The sequence below is a fragment of the Lontra canadensis genome, unplaced genomic scaffold (assembly GCF_010015895.1).
Source record: "Lontra canadensis isolate GAN:19392208 unplaced genomic scaffold, GSC_riverotter_1.0 scaffold32, whole genome shotgun sequence".
NCBI lineage: Eukaryota > Metazoa > Chordata > Mammalia > Carnivora > Mustelidae > Lontra > Lontra canadensis.
This window is the reverse complement of record NW_022631026.1, coordinates 7,297,500-7,314,633: the sequence shown is the minus strand read 5'-3', so window position 1 is coordinate 7,314,633 and position 17,134 is coordinate 7,297,500. Positions and strand designations below refer to the sequence as shown.

The 17,134-nt window shown below is 42.6% G+C and overlaps 1 protein-coding gene across 1 annotated transcript in view; it reads left to right on the top strand.

The window, feature by feature from the left end:
* Nucleotides 1-17,134, top strand: part of NOL10 (nucleolar protein 10) — an 86,012-nt gene that overhangs the window by 49,252 nt on the left and 19,626 nt on the right. The window contains exons 14-17 of the mRNA XM_032866843.1: nt 11,211-11,337; nt 13,480-13,559; nt 13,748-13,846; nt 15,624-15,713. Of these exons, the coding sequence (XP_032722734.1) occupies nt 11,211-11,337; nt 13,480-13,559; nt 13,748-13,846; nt 15,624-15,713 (396 nt within the window). The remainder of the gene's footprint in view (nt 1-11,210; nt 11,338-13,479; nt 13,560-13,747; nt 13,847-15,623; nt 15,714-17,134) is intronic.

Genomic DNA, 17,134 nt, shown 5'->3' with positions numbered 1-17,134 from the left:
ATTAGGAGAGGAGGTGGGAAGTGCAAGACATTGACGCTGACATCGACGTGGCTTGCACTCATTGTCGCTGCAGACTCTGGACGTGAGCTCTAGGAAGCCGAACTAGGATTTCAAGCGTAGCATGGCTGTAAACATAAAATGGTGACATGGGTGCAAGGCCAGGCTGTCCTGGGACAGGTGCAGGGGCGGGGGTTGGGGGGAAGGGGGGTGGCGGACGGTGCTAAAACAAGCAGATGCTCCTATTTAACTAGCAGTGGACTTGGAAGAAGTCAGGGACCAGATTAAGATATTCTTTCTTTTCTCTTGAGAATTTAGGGCATCATTTATCATTTCATAAGAAGGAGAAAGAAACCTTAAATTGGAATCTCTTAGATTAGATATAATGCAGTTTTGGGTTTTTTTGTTTTGTTTTTCTTGAAGATTTTATTTATTTATTTGCCAGAGAGAGAGATCACAAGTAGGCAGAGAGGCAGGCAGAGAGAGAGAGGGGGAAGCAGGCTCCCTGCTGAGCAGAGAGCCCAATGCAGGGCTGGATCCCAGGACCCTGAGATCATGACCCGAGCCAGAGGCAGAGGCTTAACCCAATGAGCCACCCCGGCGCCCCAATGCAGTTTTGAATGCTTAAGAGAGAAATTGAAGATATTTGTCTTATGAGAAATAAGGAATTTCATGCTTTGGAATAAAATGTTTGCTGTCTTCAATTGCAGTGGTTCATTTGAGTGAAATTCTATTCTTAAATTTAGCAGAACTATTTGGTTTTCACTAAGTTTACGTGTTCTAAATGCCGCCAAGCTCAAAGTCAGTACACCTCCAGGGGATATATGTGTCTGGTTTTTTGTTTGTTTGTTTTTGTTTGTTTTTGTTTTTTAAAGATTTTATTTATTTATTTGACGGAGAGAGAGAGATCATAAGTAGGCAGAGACGCAGGCAGAGAGAGAGGGGGAGAAGCAGGCTCCCTGCTGAGCAGAGAGTCCGATGCGGGGCTCGATCCCAGGACCCTGAGATCATGACCTGAGCCGAAGGCAGAGGCTTAACCCACTGAGCCACCCAGGCGCCCCATGTGTCTGGTTTTTAAAAACTCCTCGCTCTGGTGTCCCAGAAGCTTTCTTGATATTCTGGCATCTCAAGTCAATACAAAACATTTTAAAAAAGACAAGGAACGGAATGCTTTTGTACATTTTTTCATTTGGTAAAATCAGGAGACAGGATAGTCTATCTGTAGCATGGTCTTTTTGCCAAAGTTTGCCAGAGGGTAATTTCATGATACCAGTTCCTTGTGAAAAGAAGTGAAGCATGTCCCTGTCTTCAGTTTTACTTGTCTCTCCAATTTATTTCTGTATGTGTGGTAGGGACTGGGGTGAGGGAGTGTGGTAAGTATTCCTTGCATCTTCCTGGTCTCTCCTTCTGTTACCCAGTGTACCCTTGTTGGCTCCTGGAATATGGTTCCCAAACCCTTATTGGGCCCTCTTTTCTGGAAACTCATTTTATACCCCAAAGCCAAAAAACAAAGAAGTATAAAAATACATGAAAATAAATACTGTAGGCACACGACATTACAAATATTAAACATACAAAGCCAAATGCTTGATGCAGAAACAGCATTAAGAGTTGTTTGAGGGGGCTCCTGGGTGGCCCAGTCAGTTAAGCGTCTGACACTTGATTTGGGCTCAGGTGGTGATCTCACAGTTGTGAGAGCAAGTCCCATGCTGGGCTCCGTGCTCTGGGTGTGGAGCCTGCTTGAGATTCTCTCTCTTTCCCTCTGCCCTTCTCCACCCCCTCCTCTTTCTGTCTCTTAAAAAAAAAATTGTCTTGGCACACATCACCTATGCATTCTTGTTAGAAATGTTTAACTGGATCTAATTCTGAGAAACAGCCTGTAAGATGTCGAGACCTCTGCACATCAGCCGGCCTGAACACAGGAAGAATAAACATCCTGAAAGGCAGGGGAACTCTTCTAGAGTAAAGGGAACTAAAGAGGCATAGTAACTTAATGCAGTGTGTGATCCTTCTTTAGATTTTTTAAAATAACAGCTTTTTTGAGATACAAAGTTAAAACCCTTTTAAAGTATATGATTCAATAGTTTTTAGTGTATTCAGAGTTTTGTGTAGTAAACACCACTATCTAATTCCACTTTTTATCACATCAAAAGGAAGCCCCATTCCCGTCACTCCCCAGCCTCCCAATTCCCCATCCACAATGGCAGCCGCTAACTGACTTCTGTTTCTCTGGATTTGCCCGTTCTGGAAATTTCACAAAAATGGAGTCGTATAATATGTGGCTTTTTGTGTTTGACTTTTTTACTTAATAATGTTTCAAGGTTCGTCCGTGTTATGTTGTGAATTGGTACTCCATTCTTTTCTGTTGCTGAATGACATTCCCTTGTACGATTGGACCAGATCTTGTTACTTCATTCCTCAGTGGATGTGCGGTGGAGTCGCTTTCCTTTGGAGATGAATACTGCTGCTAGTGTAAATGGTGCTGCTCTAAACCCTGTGCACATGTGTTTTCGGTTCTCTGGGGGATGTTCGAATGGGTGTATACACATATACACACACACTTAGGATTAGAATTTCTGGATCATATGACAACTCTGTGCTTAACTCTTTGAAGAAGCGCCAAGCCGGTCTCCACAGCGGCTGCCCCAGTGTACGTTCCCACCAGCAACAGCTGAGGGTTCCAGTTTCTCCACATTCTCGGCAGTACCCGTCGTTTTCCATTTTTCTGAGCATAGCTGTTCAGGTGACTGTGATGCGGCACCTTGTCTTGGTTGCGACTTGCATTTCCTAGTGGCTCATGATGTGGAACGTCTTTTCATTTACTGGCTGCCCATTTTTACCTCTTTGGGGAGATTCGTCAAATCCTTTGCCAAGTTTTAAATTACGGTACTTACCTTTTGTTGTTGAGTTGTAAGACTTCTTTATAAATTCTGTCTTTTTTATTGTTTTCCTTTCTGGAATGTAAGCTTTTTAAAGGTGGGCATTCTTGTTTGTTTTATTCACTGCTGTATCCACGGCCGACAGGACCTCTGTGTTGAACAAGCGAGTGGTGGTCTTTGGCCATCTGTTCCTGCTTAAGAGTGAAGCACTAAGACACCAGCTAGAAGGGCTCAGTGCGTGCCAGTAGTTTCCATGCTGACCGCTCACGGGGGATTCTCCGAGATCAGTGTCTGCGTTTCCGGGGATCTTTCATTTCCTGCAGAGAAGACACCCCCCCGCCCCTGCTCCTTATGGAAACACTGGGGTTTTAGGCTGGCCGGAGTAGAAGCACAGCAACACATCCGCGGCTTTGGGTGTTTTGGAAGATGAGAAAAGGAGGGGGTTGTGGGGCGTGGGGTCCCACCTCTGGACGTGCAGACCACCGTTCAGTGAGCTGATTTCAGCCCCACCGTGCAAGTCCCCTGTGACAGGTATCCTCTCTCTTGGCCTGATCACTTTCTCCGGAGAGTTATCCTCTGGTCTCCTCAGGGGTGGTGGGAACTTAGGTGTTCACCGTCTCTGTCACTTCCCCTCCATTCAGGCCTGGTTTCCCAGATGAACGGAGCCCGGAAGTCCTGGGTCTCGGGGGCTCCAGAGAAGAATCCGCTCTCCTTTCTTTTGTCACCTACCTCTGCAGGCCCCTGACGTGCCCCGTGTTAAATCCCACAACGGCTGGCCGCATTTTCTTCTTTTGTTCTTTTTGTCCTTGAAGGTTAATACCTTTTTATATTGGTGGACTGTGTATTTTGAGTAGGCTTGGGAGGGTGAGGAGATAAAAGCATATAGTTAGTGTGCCGTGATTAACTGAAATCCGTGTGCTTGTTACTGTCGGTTTTAATTTTGTCTTTAGATGTTTGCTTGTGGTGTCCTGTCTCCCTGGCCCTGGAGTACAGGCATTCCATCTCACGCTTATCTGTGCTCACAGAGCCTTGTGCAGATGAGCTGTTGGTTTAATTGGCTCATGGTGAGACAGTGACATGAGCATTTTTTCTGCTTATCGTTTCATTTCAGTGTCTAAACTGCTTTTTCAAAAACCAAATCAAAATTGAAATCACGGCCGATAATAATGTCTCTCCTTTTGAAATAAACCTTTTAAAATGTTGAAATTAAATTGCTCCTTTGCTAATCTGATTTTTAGGAATGAGAGAACAAAGTGCTCAGAGTACCTTTAAATGACTCACAGTTACTCACGCGAACGCATGTGAACTTGGGTGTGCAGTTAGGCAGCTCACCACGTTGCAGATGCATCACACGCCCACGGGCGCGGCCGCTCCCTGGCTCACCCAGCTGCCTCTTGCTTCGGGCCGTGACCGCTTATTATTAAGCCCAGCTGTCAGAATTTGAAAGTACAGGCTGGTGCTCGTGGTGCCTTTCAACCAATAAGGGAGGAAAAGTTTGAAAGGAAATTCTCCTTTGGGTATATGTATGGAGCAGCTGGTCTTAGCTGCAGAATCCCGTTCGGCCACTAGAGATACAGACTATGTATCTCTACATAGTGGTCAGTGGTATTGACAGTATAGCATACCTCCATCATCTCTGATCTGCAATTCTGAAATCCAAAAAGCCCTGACATTTCTTTAGTAATTCATTGGTGGGAAAACCTGACTTGACTTGCTTCATTGAGACTCAAACCTGCCACGTAATGATGAAGCTCTTTTCAGTCTTTATTTATCCCAAATCACTGGTGCGAATATGTGTAGGATTTTGCTGCGGAGGTAGTAACATGTTTGAATGTGGACCGCTGACGCAGACCTCCCTGGAGATTTTATATAATATATGGTGTGCATACTGTATTACCTTTGCATTAAAAAATCTGAATTTCAAGTTCTTTCTGGGCCCAGTAGTTTCTGATAAAGAGTTATGGCCCCCTACTAAACATAACAGATTTTTGGTTAGATGTGACTTAAAATTCTTCAGGGGCATGAAACTCCCTCCCTACCTCTTAGGGTCTGGTTTGCTACTGCGATGATCGCTTTTGCTGCTCTTGATGCTGTTTTTATTACTGCTCGAGTTCCAGAAATAGATATTTATACCTACTTTAGAATGTCCTGAAACAGTTCTGCAACAGGACAATAGATAATTTACTTGGTTGCTAGATAATAAAATTATTATATATTCACAGTGTCCACCGTTGCTTGTAAGTGTGGTTCTTATCTCTTCATTGTTGTCATTATAACATCAGTGTAAATTGAGTTTCAGGGATTAAAGGAGTATGATAATTCTTCTAACCAAGCATTATCTGTAGAATTAATAATGAGTAAAATATACATTAATTTTGCTAGCATTAAATTCTAAATATTTAGTATGGCAATTAAGTTTTACCAAATATAGAATGATAACCTCTTTGAATTTTTCAAGGCCTAATGCAGATGTCTTCTTAAAAGCTGTTTTGGCTGCCCAGCACCATTTTAGAGTCTCTCTGCTATGACACTGATCACATTTATATTGTAGTTCCTTGTTTTCCAAACTTGTTTTACATATGTTTGACATTTGGCACCAGCTTTTGATAAATGCACCGTTAACTTTTTGAATGAATGAATGAAGCTGAGGAAGTTTGGAATCATCTAGTCCATTCCCAGAAGTATCGTTATATCTGAAGCTCTTTTCCTGTTGGGTTTCATTTTGCTACTTGTTTTTCTAAAGTGGGACATAATAAGCCTGGAACTCAGTAAATACTTGATGAATGAAAATTGAATTAATCTCTGCCTCCTGACATTTGTTGGAGCTAGTTTTAGTCCCTGAACTTAACGGAATATACTTAAGTCATTTTCACATGCGATGATATGCTCGCTTATACTGTAATGGTTCTTTCTCCAGTTATCATTAAAAGATACCCTACTTCACACTACCCTGCAATGCATTCTGAAAATTTTATAGGTGAATATTTTTAAAAGTCAGAGTACTTGGATACTTTATATACTTCTGTGTGTGCTAATACCAGTTGAAGTTTCCCAGCTTATAAGCCCATTTTTAGTTCAGAGTTATTTACTGTCTGTTGATAGAGTTCTACCAAATGGAGTAATTAAGAATTTTCTTCATTGCTAAAGTTTTTTTAAGTGGTTAAAAATTCAAGATAATAATTTCAGGGAAATACAAATCAAAAATAAAATGAGATACTACCTCACACCTGTCAGAATGGCTAAAATTAACAACACAGAGAACAGCAGTTGTTGGCAGGGTTGTGAAGGGGAGCCCTCTTACATGTTGGTGGGAATGCAAGTTGGTGCAGCCATTCTGGAGAACACTATGGAGGTGCCTCAAAAAGTTAAAAATAGAGCTACTCTACGACCCAGCAATCACACTTACTTACCCATAGGATGCAGAAATGCTGATTTGGAGGGACTCATGCACTCTGATGTTTATAGCAGCATTGTCCACAATAGTCCGTTATGGAAAGAGCTCAAATGTCCATGGACTGGGGCGGCTGGGTGGCTCAGTGGGTTAAGCCTCTGCCTTCAGCTCGGGTCATGATCTTGGGGTCCTGGGATCAAGCCCCACATGGGGCTCTCTGCTCAGCAGGGAGCCTGCTTCCCCGTCTCTCTCTGCCTGCTGCTCTGCCTGTTTGTGATCTCTCTCCCTCTGTTAAATAATTAAACAAAATCTTAAAAAAAAATGTCCATGGACTGATGAATGGATAAAGAAGGTGTGGTGTATATAGGCTTACAATGGAATATTATTACTTAGGCATCAAAAAGAATGAATCTTGTCATTTGGGACAGCATAGATGAGCTAGAGTGTATTATGGGAAGCAAAATGTCAGTCAGAAAGACAAATACCATAGGATTTCATATGTGGAATTTAAGAAACAAAACAGGTGAACATGAAGAAGGGGAAAGAGAGAGGCAAACCAAGAAACAGACTCTCAACTATAGAGAACAAAGGATGGTTACAGGCAGGGGAGGTGGACTAGACGGGTGATGGGGGTTAAGGAGTGAGGGCCCTTGTGGTGAGCACAGGGGATGTATGGAAGTGTTGAATTGCTATATTGTGAACATGAAACTAATATTACACTTTATGTTAAGTAACTGGAATTTAAATAAAAACTTGAAATAAAAAAGATAATTTTAAATTTAATTGCTGTTTATGTAATTGGTTATTTTCTTATACTAATGGTAGGAAGATGATGAAATTATTTGGTTGTGTTCAGTAGCATTATAAGTAATGGAAGAAATGATAAGACTTGTACCAACTTAGTGGTTTGGTTCTTTGTCTCTAATAATAGGAATAATATATAGTTGTTGCTGTTTTATCTGTTAAAAACCATCCCTTTAGTAAATCTTCTGTCTTTATGTCTGCCCCAGCCCAGCTTTGGCTGCAGCACAGTGGTTTCCAAAGTAGAGGGGTGGGACGGCTACTCTCTTCTGTGGACTCCAGAAGAATTTTAATATTCATCCTCTTTTCTCCCCACTCTGTCATTTCTGTCCACTGTCGGCACACAGAGAACTTTGGGTCTTAAAATTAAGGCTGTATAAGTAACATCTTAAAGGCAGTTTATAACTGGAGAGGCAGGTGATCTCAGGCACATAGCATGTATGTTCATGTACTTTAAAATCGGTTCTTCTGCTCAGATGGCTTAGAGCAAGCAGGTACTTGGCTGCACTGCAGTGGAGCCCTTCCGCGGGCACCAGGATAAAGATTCTTTCCCATTTGGGAGGACACATGCTTATGTCTAGATTGGGTGGTGTGGTGGTCATTAAAGTTGCCCAGGGGCCCACAGCGTCCCCTCGTAGCTGTTGGTTGAATTAGTTTCCAGTTCGCTGCTGTGCTGACCTGTAACTTCAGGAAATTCTTAAAACTTAAAAGTAGAAGTTCATTAATAGATAATAGAAGTTTAAAATAGAACAGTCTCCACTAATTTTCTGAAACAAAAAAAAAACCTTTTAAGGTACATAAAAAAATGCAGCTAAAGGAACAATACTCACTTGTGGCTGAAGTACCCAGTACGCCAATATAATGACAGTGCAGAAAACCTCAAAGCTTTTGATACAATAATAGTATTCCAGTGGTTAGAGAAAAGATGTTTTCTTCAAGTTGTAAAGTCTGAAATTTAGGAAGTAAATTAACATATTTTTAAGGACTAATTCAAGGTTTAACATATTTTATGAGGACAGCAAGGACTTTTTACACATTAATACTGTGGTCATTATTAGAGCTGTGCATGGGGTTATGCCCTCCTTCTTGGTTAAACCCACCACTGCTTTTGCCACCTAATGGTAGACCTTTGAGGAAAGTTGGAATGTAGATAAAACCTGCAGTTTAATGCCATTTAAATCAGTAATTTCCACTTTGTTATGGTTGTTCTGATGTTTTTGTTTTTTTTTTCCCCTCCTGAAGAGGAACTACGGAAATGTGATTAATAAAATCAACCCACTAGATTTCATTTTGTTTTTGATGGAAATATTTCCTCCTGTAAAATTTAATGGCCGTGAATTTGACTGTAGAGTTTATTTACCATAACCAGACCTGTCCCCTGAGAGGCGGTTTAAAACAATTCCATTAGAATCCAGTTAGCTAATCAAGGTAAATGTTGTGGAACATTCTAAAAAAGGACGTTTGTGAAAATCAGTTCAGATCTGGCCTGATATTTTGATATTCCTGCTCTTTACTCCCCAAGGAAAGTCAGTAAACATAGTATAATCTTCTTACTGTCTTTGAGGCCAGTGCTTTATCACTGTTTGAAGGTTTTGTTTTGTTTTTTCAAGATTTTATCTATTTATTTGACAGAGAGACACAGAGAGAGAGGGAACACAAGCAGGGAGGAGCAGGAGAGGGAGAAGCAGGCTTCCCATCGAGCAGGGAGACCGATGTGGGCCTCGATCCCAAGACGCTGGGATCATGATCTGACTGACTGAGCCACTCAGGCGCCCTGCTTGAAGGTGTTTAAAAGTAAAACTGCCAAGGCACCTGGGTGGCTCAGTGGGTTAAGGCCTGTGCCTTTGGCTCAGGTCATGATCCCGGTGTCCTGGCATCGGGCTTTCTGCTCAGCGGGGAGCCTGCTTCCCCGTCCCCCCGCCCCCGCCTGCCTCTCTGCCTACTTGTGATCTCTGTCAAATAAAAAAATAAAATCTTTTAAAAAAAATAAAAGTGAAACTGCCTTATTATGAGGTCTTTTGGTTGCAGTTGCCCCCTTGCCTAGGAGGCAAAATGGTCTGACTTTCACCAAAAAGTGTTATATCTAGTAGTTTTATGGAGAGGTATTTGAGTGTTTTTATCTGAATAAGAAAAATAAACAATTTAAAGAATGCTTTCGCCAAGTAGGACTCCTTAAGTCTTAGTACTGTGCAGCATGGAATGCCTGAACGCAGGCACACAGCCCGTACCCCCACAGGTATTCGGGAAAGGTGTACTGAACGCACACGACCAGCAGGCAGCGTTCTGGGTCCTAGAGACGCAGCATTTAGAACAGCTCGGGTCCTGCCCTCGCACGAGGACAGCGTCTTGGATACTACATTCCAGGAAGGTGAGCACAGTGTGCTTCCATTCTGTCTAGAAGAGGAGAAGGTTGCTGCCCCTGGTCCTGCACCACAGGGCTTTGCGTTTTGCTTTATGACCGATGGGGAGCAGATATGTCGTGGTTCCAAGTGCCCGAGCCGTCGCTCAGAAGGGACCCTGTGATTTTCCGCGCCGGCTCAAGGGTTCACTCCATCCCTAAGTCCCTCCGTATGTGCTTTTCAACGTCCCTGCCGTTGGTTCCTGGCCTCGCCCGTCTTCCTCGTGGACTCGCTGCAGTCTCTGTTTCTTGCTGGAGCAACTGCGTGAGTGTGCGCCTGTGCCCTGCTACATTTCCTGTCCCCGTGAGATTTTAAACTCCTTTAGGGAGGTCATGGCCAGTGACTCTGGTTCCGTGCAGTGCTTTAGCTGTAGTAGCATTATTATTAGAATTCGTTGACATCAAGCTTAAAATGGCTTAAATTGCCTAAATTTAATTGCTTAAAATGCCTAAAATGGCTTAAAATCATAGCAGCTTCTTTAAAAAGTGTTCTACATTAAATTTTTTTTAATGCTTTGCATTTCTTTAAGGTTAATCTTTCACAGTTAGAGCCAAACCACTTGGTGCATTAAAACCTTTACTTAAAAAAAAAAATTGCATAGGTGATGCACGTATGAAACTTCTTGCTAGGACTCCTTTTTGCTCATTTGCCTGGTTTTGAGACCGTGAGAGCCATAGCCTTTGCGGTCCGGGGGACCACCCTTGCTCATCAGGCACAGTAACACTGACATTTACCTGTTCGTGATAGGAGATGGCATCAGGCGCTGTTTTTGTCTCAACACTCTTCCTCCCACCTTCCCTTCCCCAAAAAGTTTAAGCTTGATTTAAAAATTTCCATTATGATTTTTGTTTTTCTCCTGTTTCATTGATTACCATCACAATAGACGGGGACGTGGTCATGGGACTTTCCATTTTGTCAGAGCCCAGGGTTGTTCCTTGTGAAAGCCTGTGGTTCACTGAGGCCTGCGGTTCACTGAGGCCTCCGGCTCCATGGCCTGCCCGCGGGGCCGCGCTGCCTCCTTTGGGGTAAGCTTTGACCTCGGTGGGTGAGGCATTGTGCTGGGGAGAGATGTGTATCAACGGCAAAAAAGTCAAAAGCAGTCACGGTATTTTATGGAAGTAGTTGGATTACAGAATGAACTATTCCTGTGTCGTTAATTATAAATTCTGCTCAACTTTTATTTCTCACTAACTTGTGGGCCCTGGCGACCCTTTAGGTCAAGTCTGAAGGATTTTTTACAGAACTTAAATTTGTAATGAATTAAATGAAGTGGACCACACAAGAACAAGTATAATTATCAAGTAATTAGTTGAAAACCCCCCAAGAAGAAGGTAACTCTCATTTTAGACTTCTGTTTGTCACAAATGGCAAACTTAAAAAAGTCTTTTATATCACATAGGCTTTTGTACATTTTAGTAATCTTTTGGATAAAAGACGTGATAGATTAAATGGATGTTATTTTAAGTATCTGAATTATTTATTTATATTTTGATAGTGCTAATGTAAGAATATTCCTTACTATCTTGGCATCCCAGAGATTTTTCCTTTACATGCCTAAATTTTCCCTGCTCTATTTTCTTCCACGATAAACTTGTTGATTATGCGTATTGGAGTTATTTTTCAATACTTGTGATAGGAACAAGGATTTTTAAATTACAATTAAGAAAATCTGGTGCAAAATAACTAACTCTTAGTTACGTGGTGAGAATGTGCATGTGCTGACCTTTCGATCAACACCGATAGGTTTTGGGTCCTGCGCCCAGGTGGTGTTCGTTCCTGGACAACCTGACAGAGGAGTTAGAAGAGAATCCTGAAAGCACGGTTTATGACGACTACAAATTTGTCACCAAGAAAGACCTTGAAAATTTAGGTAAAAAAAAATTATAAATTTTTTAAAAAAATTATTCATGGGGTGACTTTTGAATGTTAGAGGTAGAGTCACATTTATGTGATTTCCCAAATCTTCTCTTTCTGCCAAATCAGATATTAAACTTGCTATGTATATTGTCAAGTTTGTAATCTCTGCTTAGAGAAAACGTCCAGATAAATTCAACCTGCTGAAACTTTTCTGTGTCTTAAGTGAGGAATAATTTTCTTTAGCATACTAGCTATGTATAGAAAAAAATGTCAGGAAGGCAGTGATTTTCTTTAAGTACTGTTTGCATATAAGGTTTTGCAAATATCTCAGAGACTGCACATAAATGGTTTCCAGCTCCCTTTTAAGTTTGCTGGAAGAAGACCCCGTCTAAACCTCAGGAACCCAACTGAACCCTCAGATGTGTAGAACCTTATAGTTAACTTGAGGGTTTAAGGTCACAGACCAAGAAATGCCTTTTACCAGCCCCCAGCATCATGGGGCTTATCATGTGCCAGGTAATACTCTGCCAGTTTACATACAGCTCTTAATCCTCCCCAATCCATGGAGTGGCTATGGTTATGGTGCCATTTTATAGATAAGGAAACTGAGGCACTAGAAGGTGAGACCAGCTAGCCAGAGGCTTCAGTCCTGAACACAAGGGTTGGGGGTTTACACCTAGAGCGCATGCTCTCGGCCTCAGGCACACCGCCCCGTGGGAAGCATGCAGTGTCTCAGGGGACCGGTGCTGCTTCGCAGGCTGGCAAGGGGAGATTTTGCTGATCTAGTTCTGTCATTGGAGAAAGGCTGCACAGGAAATGATGGAGAGTGAGAGTGGGCAAACCCTGACGACCCCTCCTCTGCGAGTAGGCAGCTTAGCTGTCTGTGGGACAGATATATGTGCGGCAGAAATTAAATGTAAAAGAAAATAGAATCCTGTCCTAATTAGACTGAGAGGTTTTTTTTTTTTTTTAAAGATTTTATTTATTTATTTGACAGACAGAGATCACAAGTAGACAGAGAGGCAGGCAGAGAGAGAGAGGGAAGCAGGCTCCCTGATGAGCAGAGAGCCCGATGCGGGACTCGATCCCAGGACCCTGAGATCATGACCTGAGCCGAAGGCAGCGGCTTAACCCACTGAGCCACCCAGGCGCCCAGACTGAGAGGTTCTTAAACGTTTTTTCATAGCACAGTTAATCCAGGCGGAATTCATTTTCTACCACTTACCACTGAAACAACTCTACATTTGAATGTTTAAAGGGGAAAGACTTGTAGTCAGCCTTTTAAACCTGAAGGCAGGATGGCGGTCAAGTGGGATCTTCCTACTGATACACCTTCCTGAAGGTCTCCAGGGTAATTCTTACACTGTGCTGTGTCACACTCACCTCCATTCGTAAATTGGAGGGAAAAAGTCATTGCTGGTTTGCAAGGTTTTTAAGAATCCTGGGTTTAGTTCATTTGGGGTGCTTGTTTAGTCTCTTTTACTTTTTGGGTGAGGAAGGCGGTTGTAAAGCATGGTATTTCCCAAAACACGTTTTGTGGAATATTACTCGTGCTGGAATGCTGGACAGCCCACACCGTGGCTAACAGCACGGGCAACAGAGGGAGACTGACGGGTGCGCGTCCCACATCTCCTTCGTGTCTGCCTGACAGGGCCAGTCCACCGAACCTCATTAAGCCTTGGTTCTCCCATCTATAAAATGAGAATAATAATGGGAAAGAACATGCCCTTCCTACTTTATTGTGATCGTGTGCTTCGTGTTTGGAAATTATGGAAGATAATGCTCCTACCCACCATTCCTACTTCGTGGTTTTAAGTTGGCAAGTCACTGTTGATGCCAGGATTATTTTTTAAATTGAACTGGTTCACGGAGTCCAAAAATCTGAGAACCACTAGTATACAGAATCCTTCTTTGCCAGTCTTTCATAGTTCATAAAGACTTTTTCATCATTTTTATGCTTAATATGATATATAAAATAAATAAGGTGATGCTGCTTAAAGTAGATTAAATTTCCTCCGTAGTTTGTGAAGATTAACGGTTCTCGTCTGTATAGTTTTACTCCAAAGTGAAATCTTACCATAGTCCAAGGAAAAAATGGTTTAATTTTATTCAAGATTTCATAAGGACCCGCTCTCTTCTGATTAACTCCTTCCAGGACTCACGCATCTCATTGGATCACCTTTCCTCCGGGCGTATATGCATGGATTTTTCATGGATATAAGACTCTATCACAAGGTAAATAGGAGAGTATACTTACTTTAAGTGATTAACGAGCCATTTCGTTGCTATTTACTTGCATTTTGTAGAACATGCTTATGATTTGTAAGTGGTCTGCCTGTTCTTTGTCAAAAGAGTCATGATGTTGATAAAGCATGCTATTAAATATGACTTTAACTTTTGAACTTTTTTCCTACTTTGAAAAGGTGAAATTGATGGTAAACCCATTTGCTTATGAAGAATACAGGAAAGATAAGATCCGACAGAAGATAGAAGAAACACGCGCACAGAGAGTCCAATTAAAGGTGGGTATTGTGCTCTCCTCATTGACAAGTTTACCAGAAAATTACAAGTTCATTTTGCGTGTTATTCCAGGGAGACTTGCCATCTGTTTCTTCATTTTCCCATTTTTAGTTTACATCTTTTCATAATAGCGTTGATCTCTTTTATTGGTCATGAGGGTGGCTACTCTTTACAGTTTGAACACGATGGATTCTGTGGCCGTGATATTGTGGAAGATAACACCAGAGGGACTGATGTTGTCAGCCCGTCTAAGAAAATGTGATGGAATTTTCAGACAGGTCTCTGTCAGTGTTTGGAGCATTGGGGCTTCGATAACCCGCATTTCTTTCTGGCATTTGGCAATATCTAAGGCTCTCTGCTTGGGTCACAGTCATCGGACTCTGTCAGGGTCCAGACAGGAATCAGATCACCTGGTTCCAGTACAAGAATTTTTTTTTTTTTTTAAGATTATTTATTTATTTATTTATTTATTTGACAGAGAGAGATCACAAGCAGGCAGAGAGGCAGGCAGAGAGAGAGGAGGAAGCAGCTCCCCGCGGAGCAGAGAGCCCGATGTGGGGCTTGATCCCAGGACCCTGGGATCATGACCCGAGCCATAGGCAGAGGCTTTAACCCACTGAGCCACCCAGGCGCCCCCCAGTACTAGAATTTAATGTGAACAGTTGTTAGCCAGGTGTCAGAGAACTGAAGCAAAAACCGGAAGGACGGCACTAGGGGAGGCGTGCCTGCAGGAAGCAGGTGGCACCTCAGGGCTGGGTGGCGGGGAGGCGGCGGGTGCTCCTGAAACCCGGCCTCCGAGGAGGCTGTGGCCAGTTAGAGCCAGTCCGCCCCTGCGAGTGTCCGAAAACTGCCCGCTGGAACCCCACAACCCGCTGGAACCCCATCTGTGGCCGGGGTGAAGAACTGTTGACTTGTGCTGCCGGCCCCACGACAGGCCACTGGCAATAAGTAAATCCACATATACATAAATACATATGTACACACGCATGAACATACGTCTACACAAACACACACACTCAGTACCAAAGACTGTTTCCCTTTTTGCAGGTTGTTTGTAAAGTTTTCTAGGAGTGTTGAACGTGTGTGTGTTGGCAGGGGGGAGGCTAGGACGTGCAGTACTTTGCCCCATCTCTGCATTACTTGTCAGAGTTGTAGTTTACAGTGGAACATAAAGCGCTGAGCGGAAAAGGACAATAGAGAGTTCACAGCTTTTTCTTGAGAGTTGTCAGACTCAAATCTAGAACTCCACTGAGAAATGTGCTGTTTCAGGAGCCATGAATAGTGCATTTAGTACTCTCCACGGTGTTTCAGGGGTTCCCTGCACCCCAGCCAGAAGCTGCAGTAGCAGGCCTGCTGGCCTCCGGTTCGTCAGCGACCGGCCTGGTCCGCTGCGGCCCACCTCGGCCAAACACCGCTTCTCGCAGCTCACTTCTTGGTGCGCCAGGAAAGAGGCCATGGGAGGGCAAACGCTCCCGCCTGATTAGATCACATGTATCCACGTTATTTCCTCCTCTGGGGATAATGAAATTTTAAAAATAAGAATTGGAGGGGTTCCTGAGTGGCTCAGTCAGTTAAGCGTCTGACTCGATCTCAGCTTGGGTCTTGATTTCGGGGTCAGGGGTTCAGGCCCCACATTGGGCCCCACACTGGGCATGGGGCCTACTTAATAAATAAATAAATAAGAAGTGTCCTATTTGTGAAATTATACTCCTTACAGAACTATTGACTTTTAAAGCTAGAATGTAGGTATTTAATACACCTTTTTTTCCCTTCTCCTAGAAATTGCCCAAAGTTAACAAAGAACTGGCACTTAAATTAATTGAGGAAGAGGAGGAAAAGCAAAGATCTACCTGGAAAAAGAAAGTTAAGGTAAGATTTTGTAAAGCAGTGAAGACATTGATAAATTGTTTCTGTATTTTCTTAGTGGTTACTTATAATTATCTGTTCTCTTTCTTCTTGAAGCTTTTTCTCCCCTGCTTATGGGATAGTATATGCTCAGTATGGGAAATTTGGAAAATAGAAAAGAACAATAAAGAGTGTCACTTATATAATTCTACCTAGAGAAAGGCCTCATTAATATGTTGGTGAATTTCCTTTCTCTCTTATTTCTCTTGAAATTATAAGCTATAATAGTGAGATAATACTGTATATATAAGATATTTATCTTGGTTGTATAAAATAACAGAAGTGGTTTCCCATTTCATTAAAAGTTCTTCATAAATACTTTTGAGAGCTGCATATACTCTCTGAAGGATGTATAATTTATTTAATCCTTTTATTGTTAAATATTTAAATTTGTTGTTTTTCCTCATTCTGACTAGATCTGTTTGTAATTCCAGAAGTAATTAATTTTTTAGACTTGGTGTTTTCAGGAGCATGCCTGCGTATGTGTGACTGCACCTTCCTTTACTGATGTAAAAACGGATGAAGGTCGGTCATGAAATAAGTGAGGGTTAGTGTTTCATGTTGCAGGTACTATCAGGACGGGGGGCAGTTTTCTGATTTTCCCACATATGTGAGGACTTCTCATCAGCTGCTTAGACGAGCAGGAAGGCAGGTGGCTCAAGCTTGGCTCTTGGCCAGAATGAGTTATAAAGACCTCATCTCTTGGGAGCCCGCTTGCCCCAACTCTGCATGAAGGGCCTGACCTTGGAACTTTGGGCCGGCTGTGTTACCCCCGCCTGAGATTTTCGTTTGCTTGTTTACTCTTTCTCTGTCCTCGCACTGGTTTCTAACCAGGTAAGCGAATGGGAGATGAGCCAGCTCTTTGTGTGTTTGTTTTTGTTCTACTCATTTCCCTAACGCCCGTGGACTTCAGCCGAAGGAGCTTCTCACTGGCTTCTCCTTCAGTGACCCCGGGCTTTACTGGGGCACAGTTTTTTCTTCTGTCACATACAAAGATAGGACCGGAGAAGGGTGTTCTTGGAGTGCTGTGATTTCTAAGTGGAGTACACACTCACGGCTCATCTTCTGCCTCCTTGCCCTGGCTGCATCTTTCCATCCTGGTCTAGTAGGTTTTTTTAATATATTATTTAAATTTTGATTTTTGGAAGCTTCTCTTAAGTAAATCCATAGATGACTTTTTTGTTTCCATTTTCCTTTTGGGAATAATACACCAACATTGAAATAATTACTTAGACCTGCTGTATACGTTTCTGTCCATGTGCTGTGTCTGTGGACCCTCCTAATTAATTCACATCAGGGCATTAAGTGTGTGCGCGGACCTCCAAGCGCTTGCAGTGGAAGTGCCTCCTGCAGTGTTGACTCTGTCCTCGGGGTGTTCACCTTGA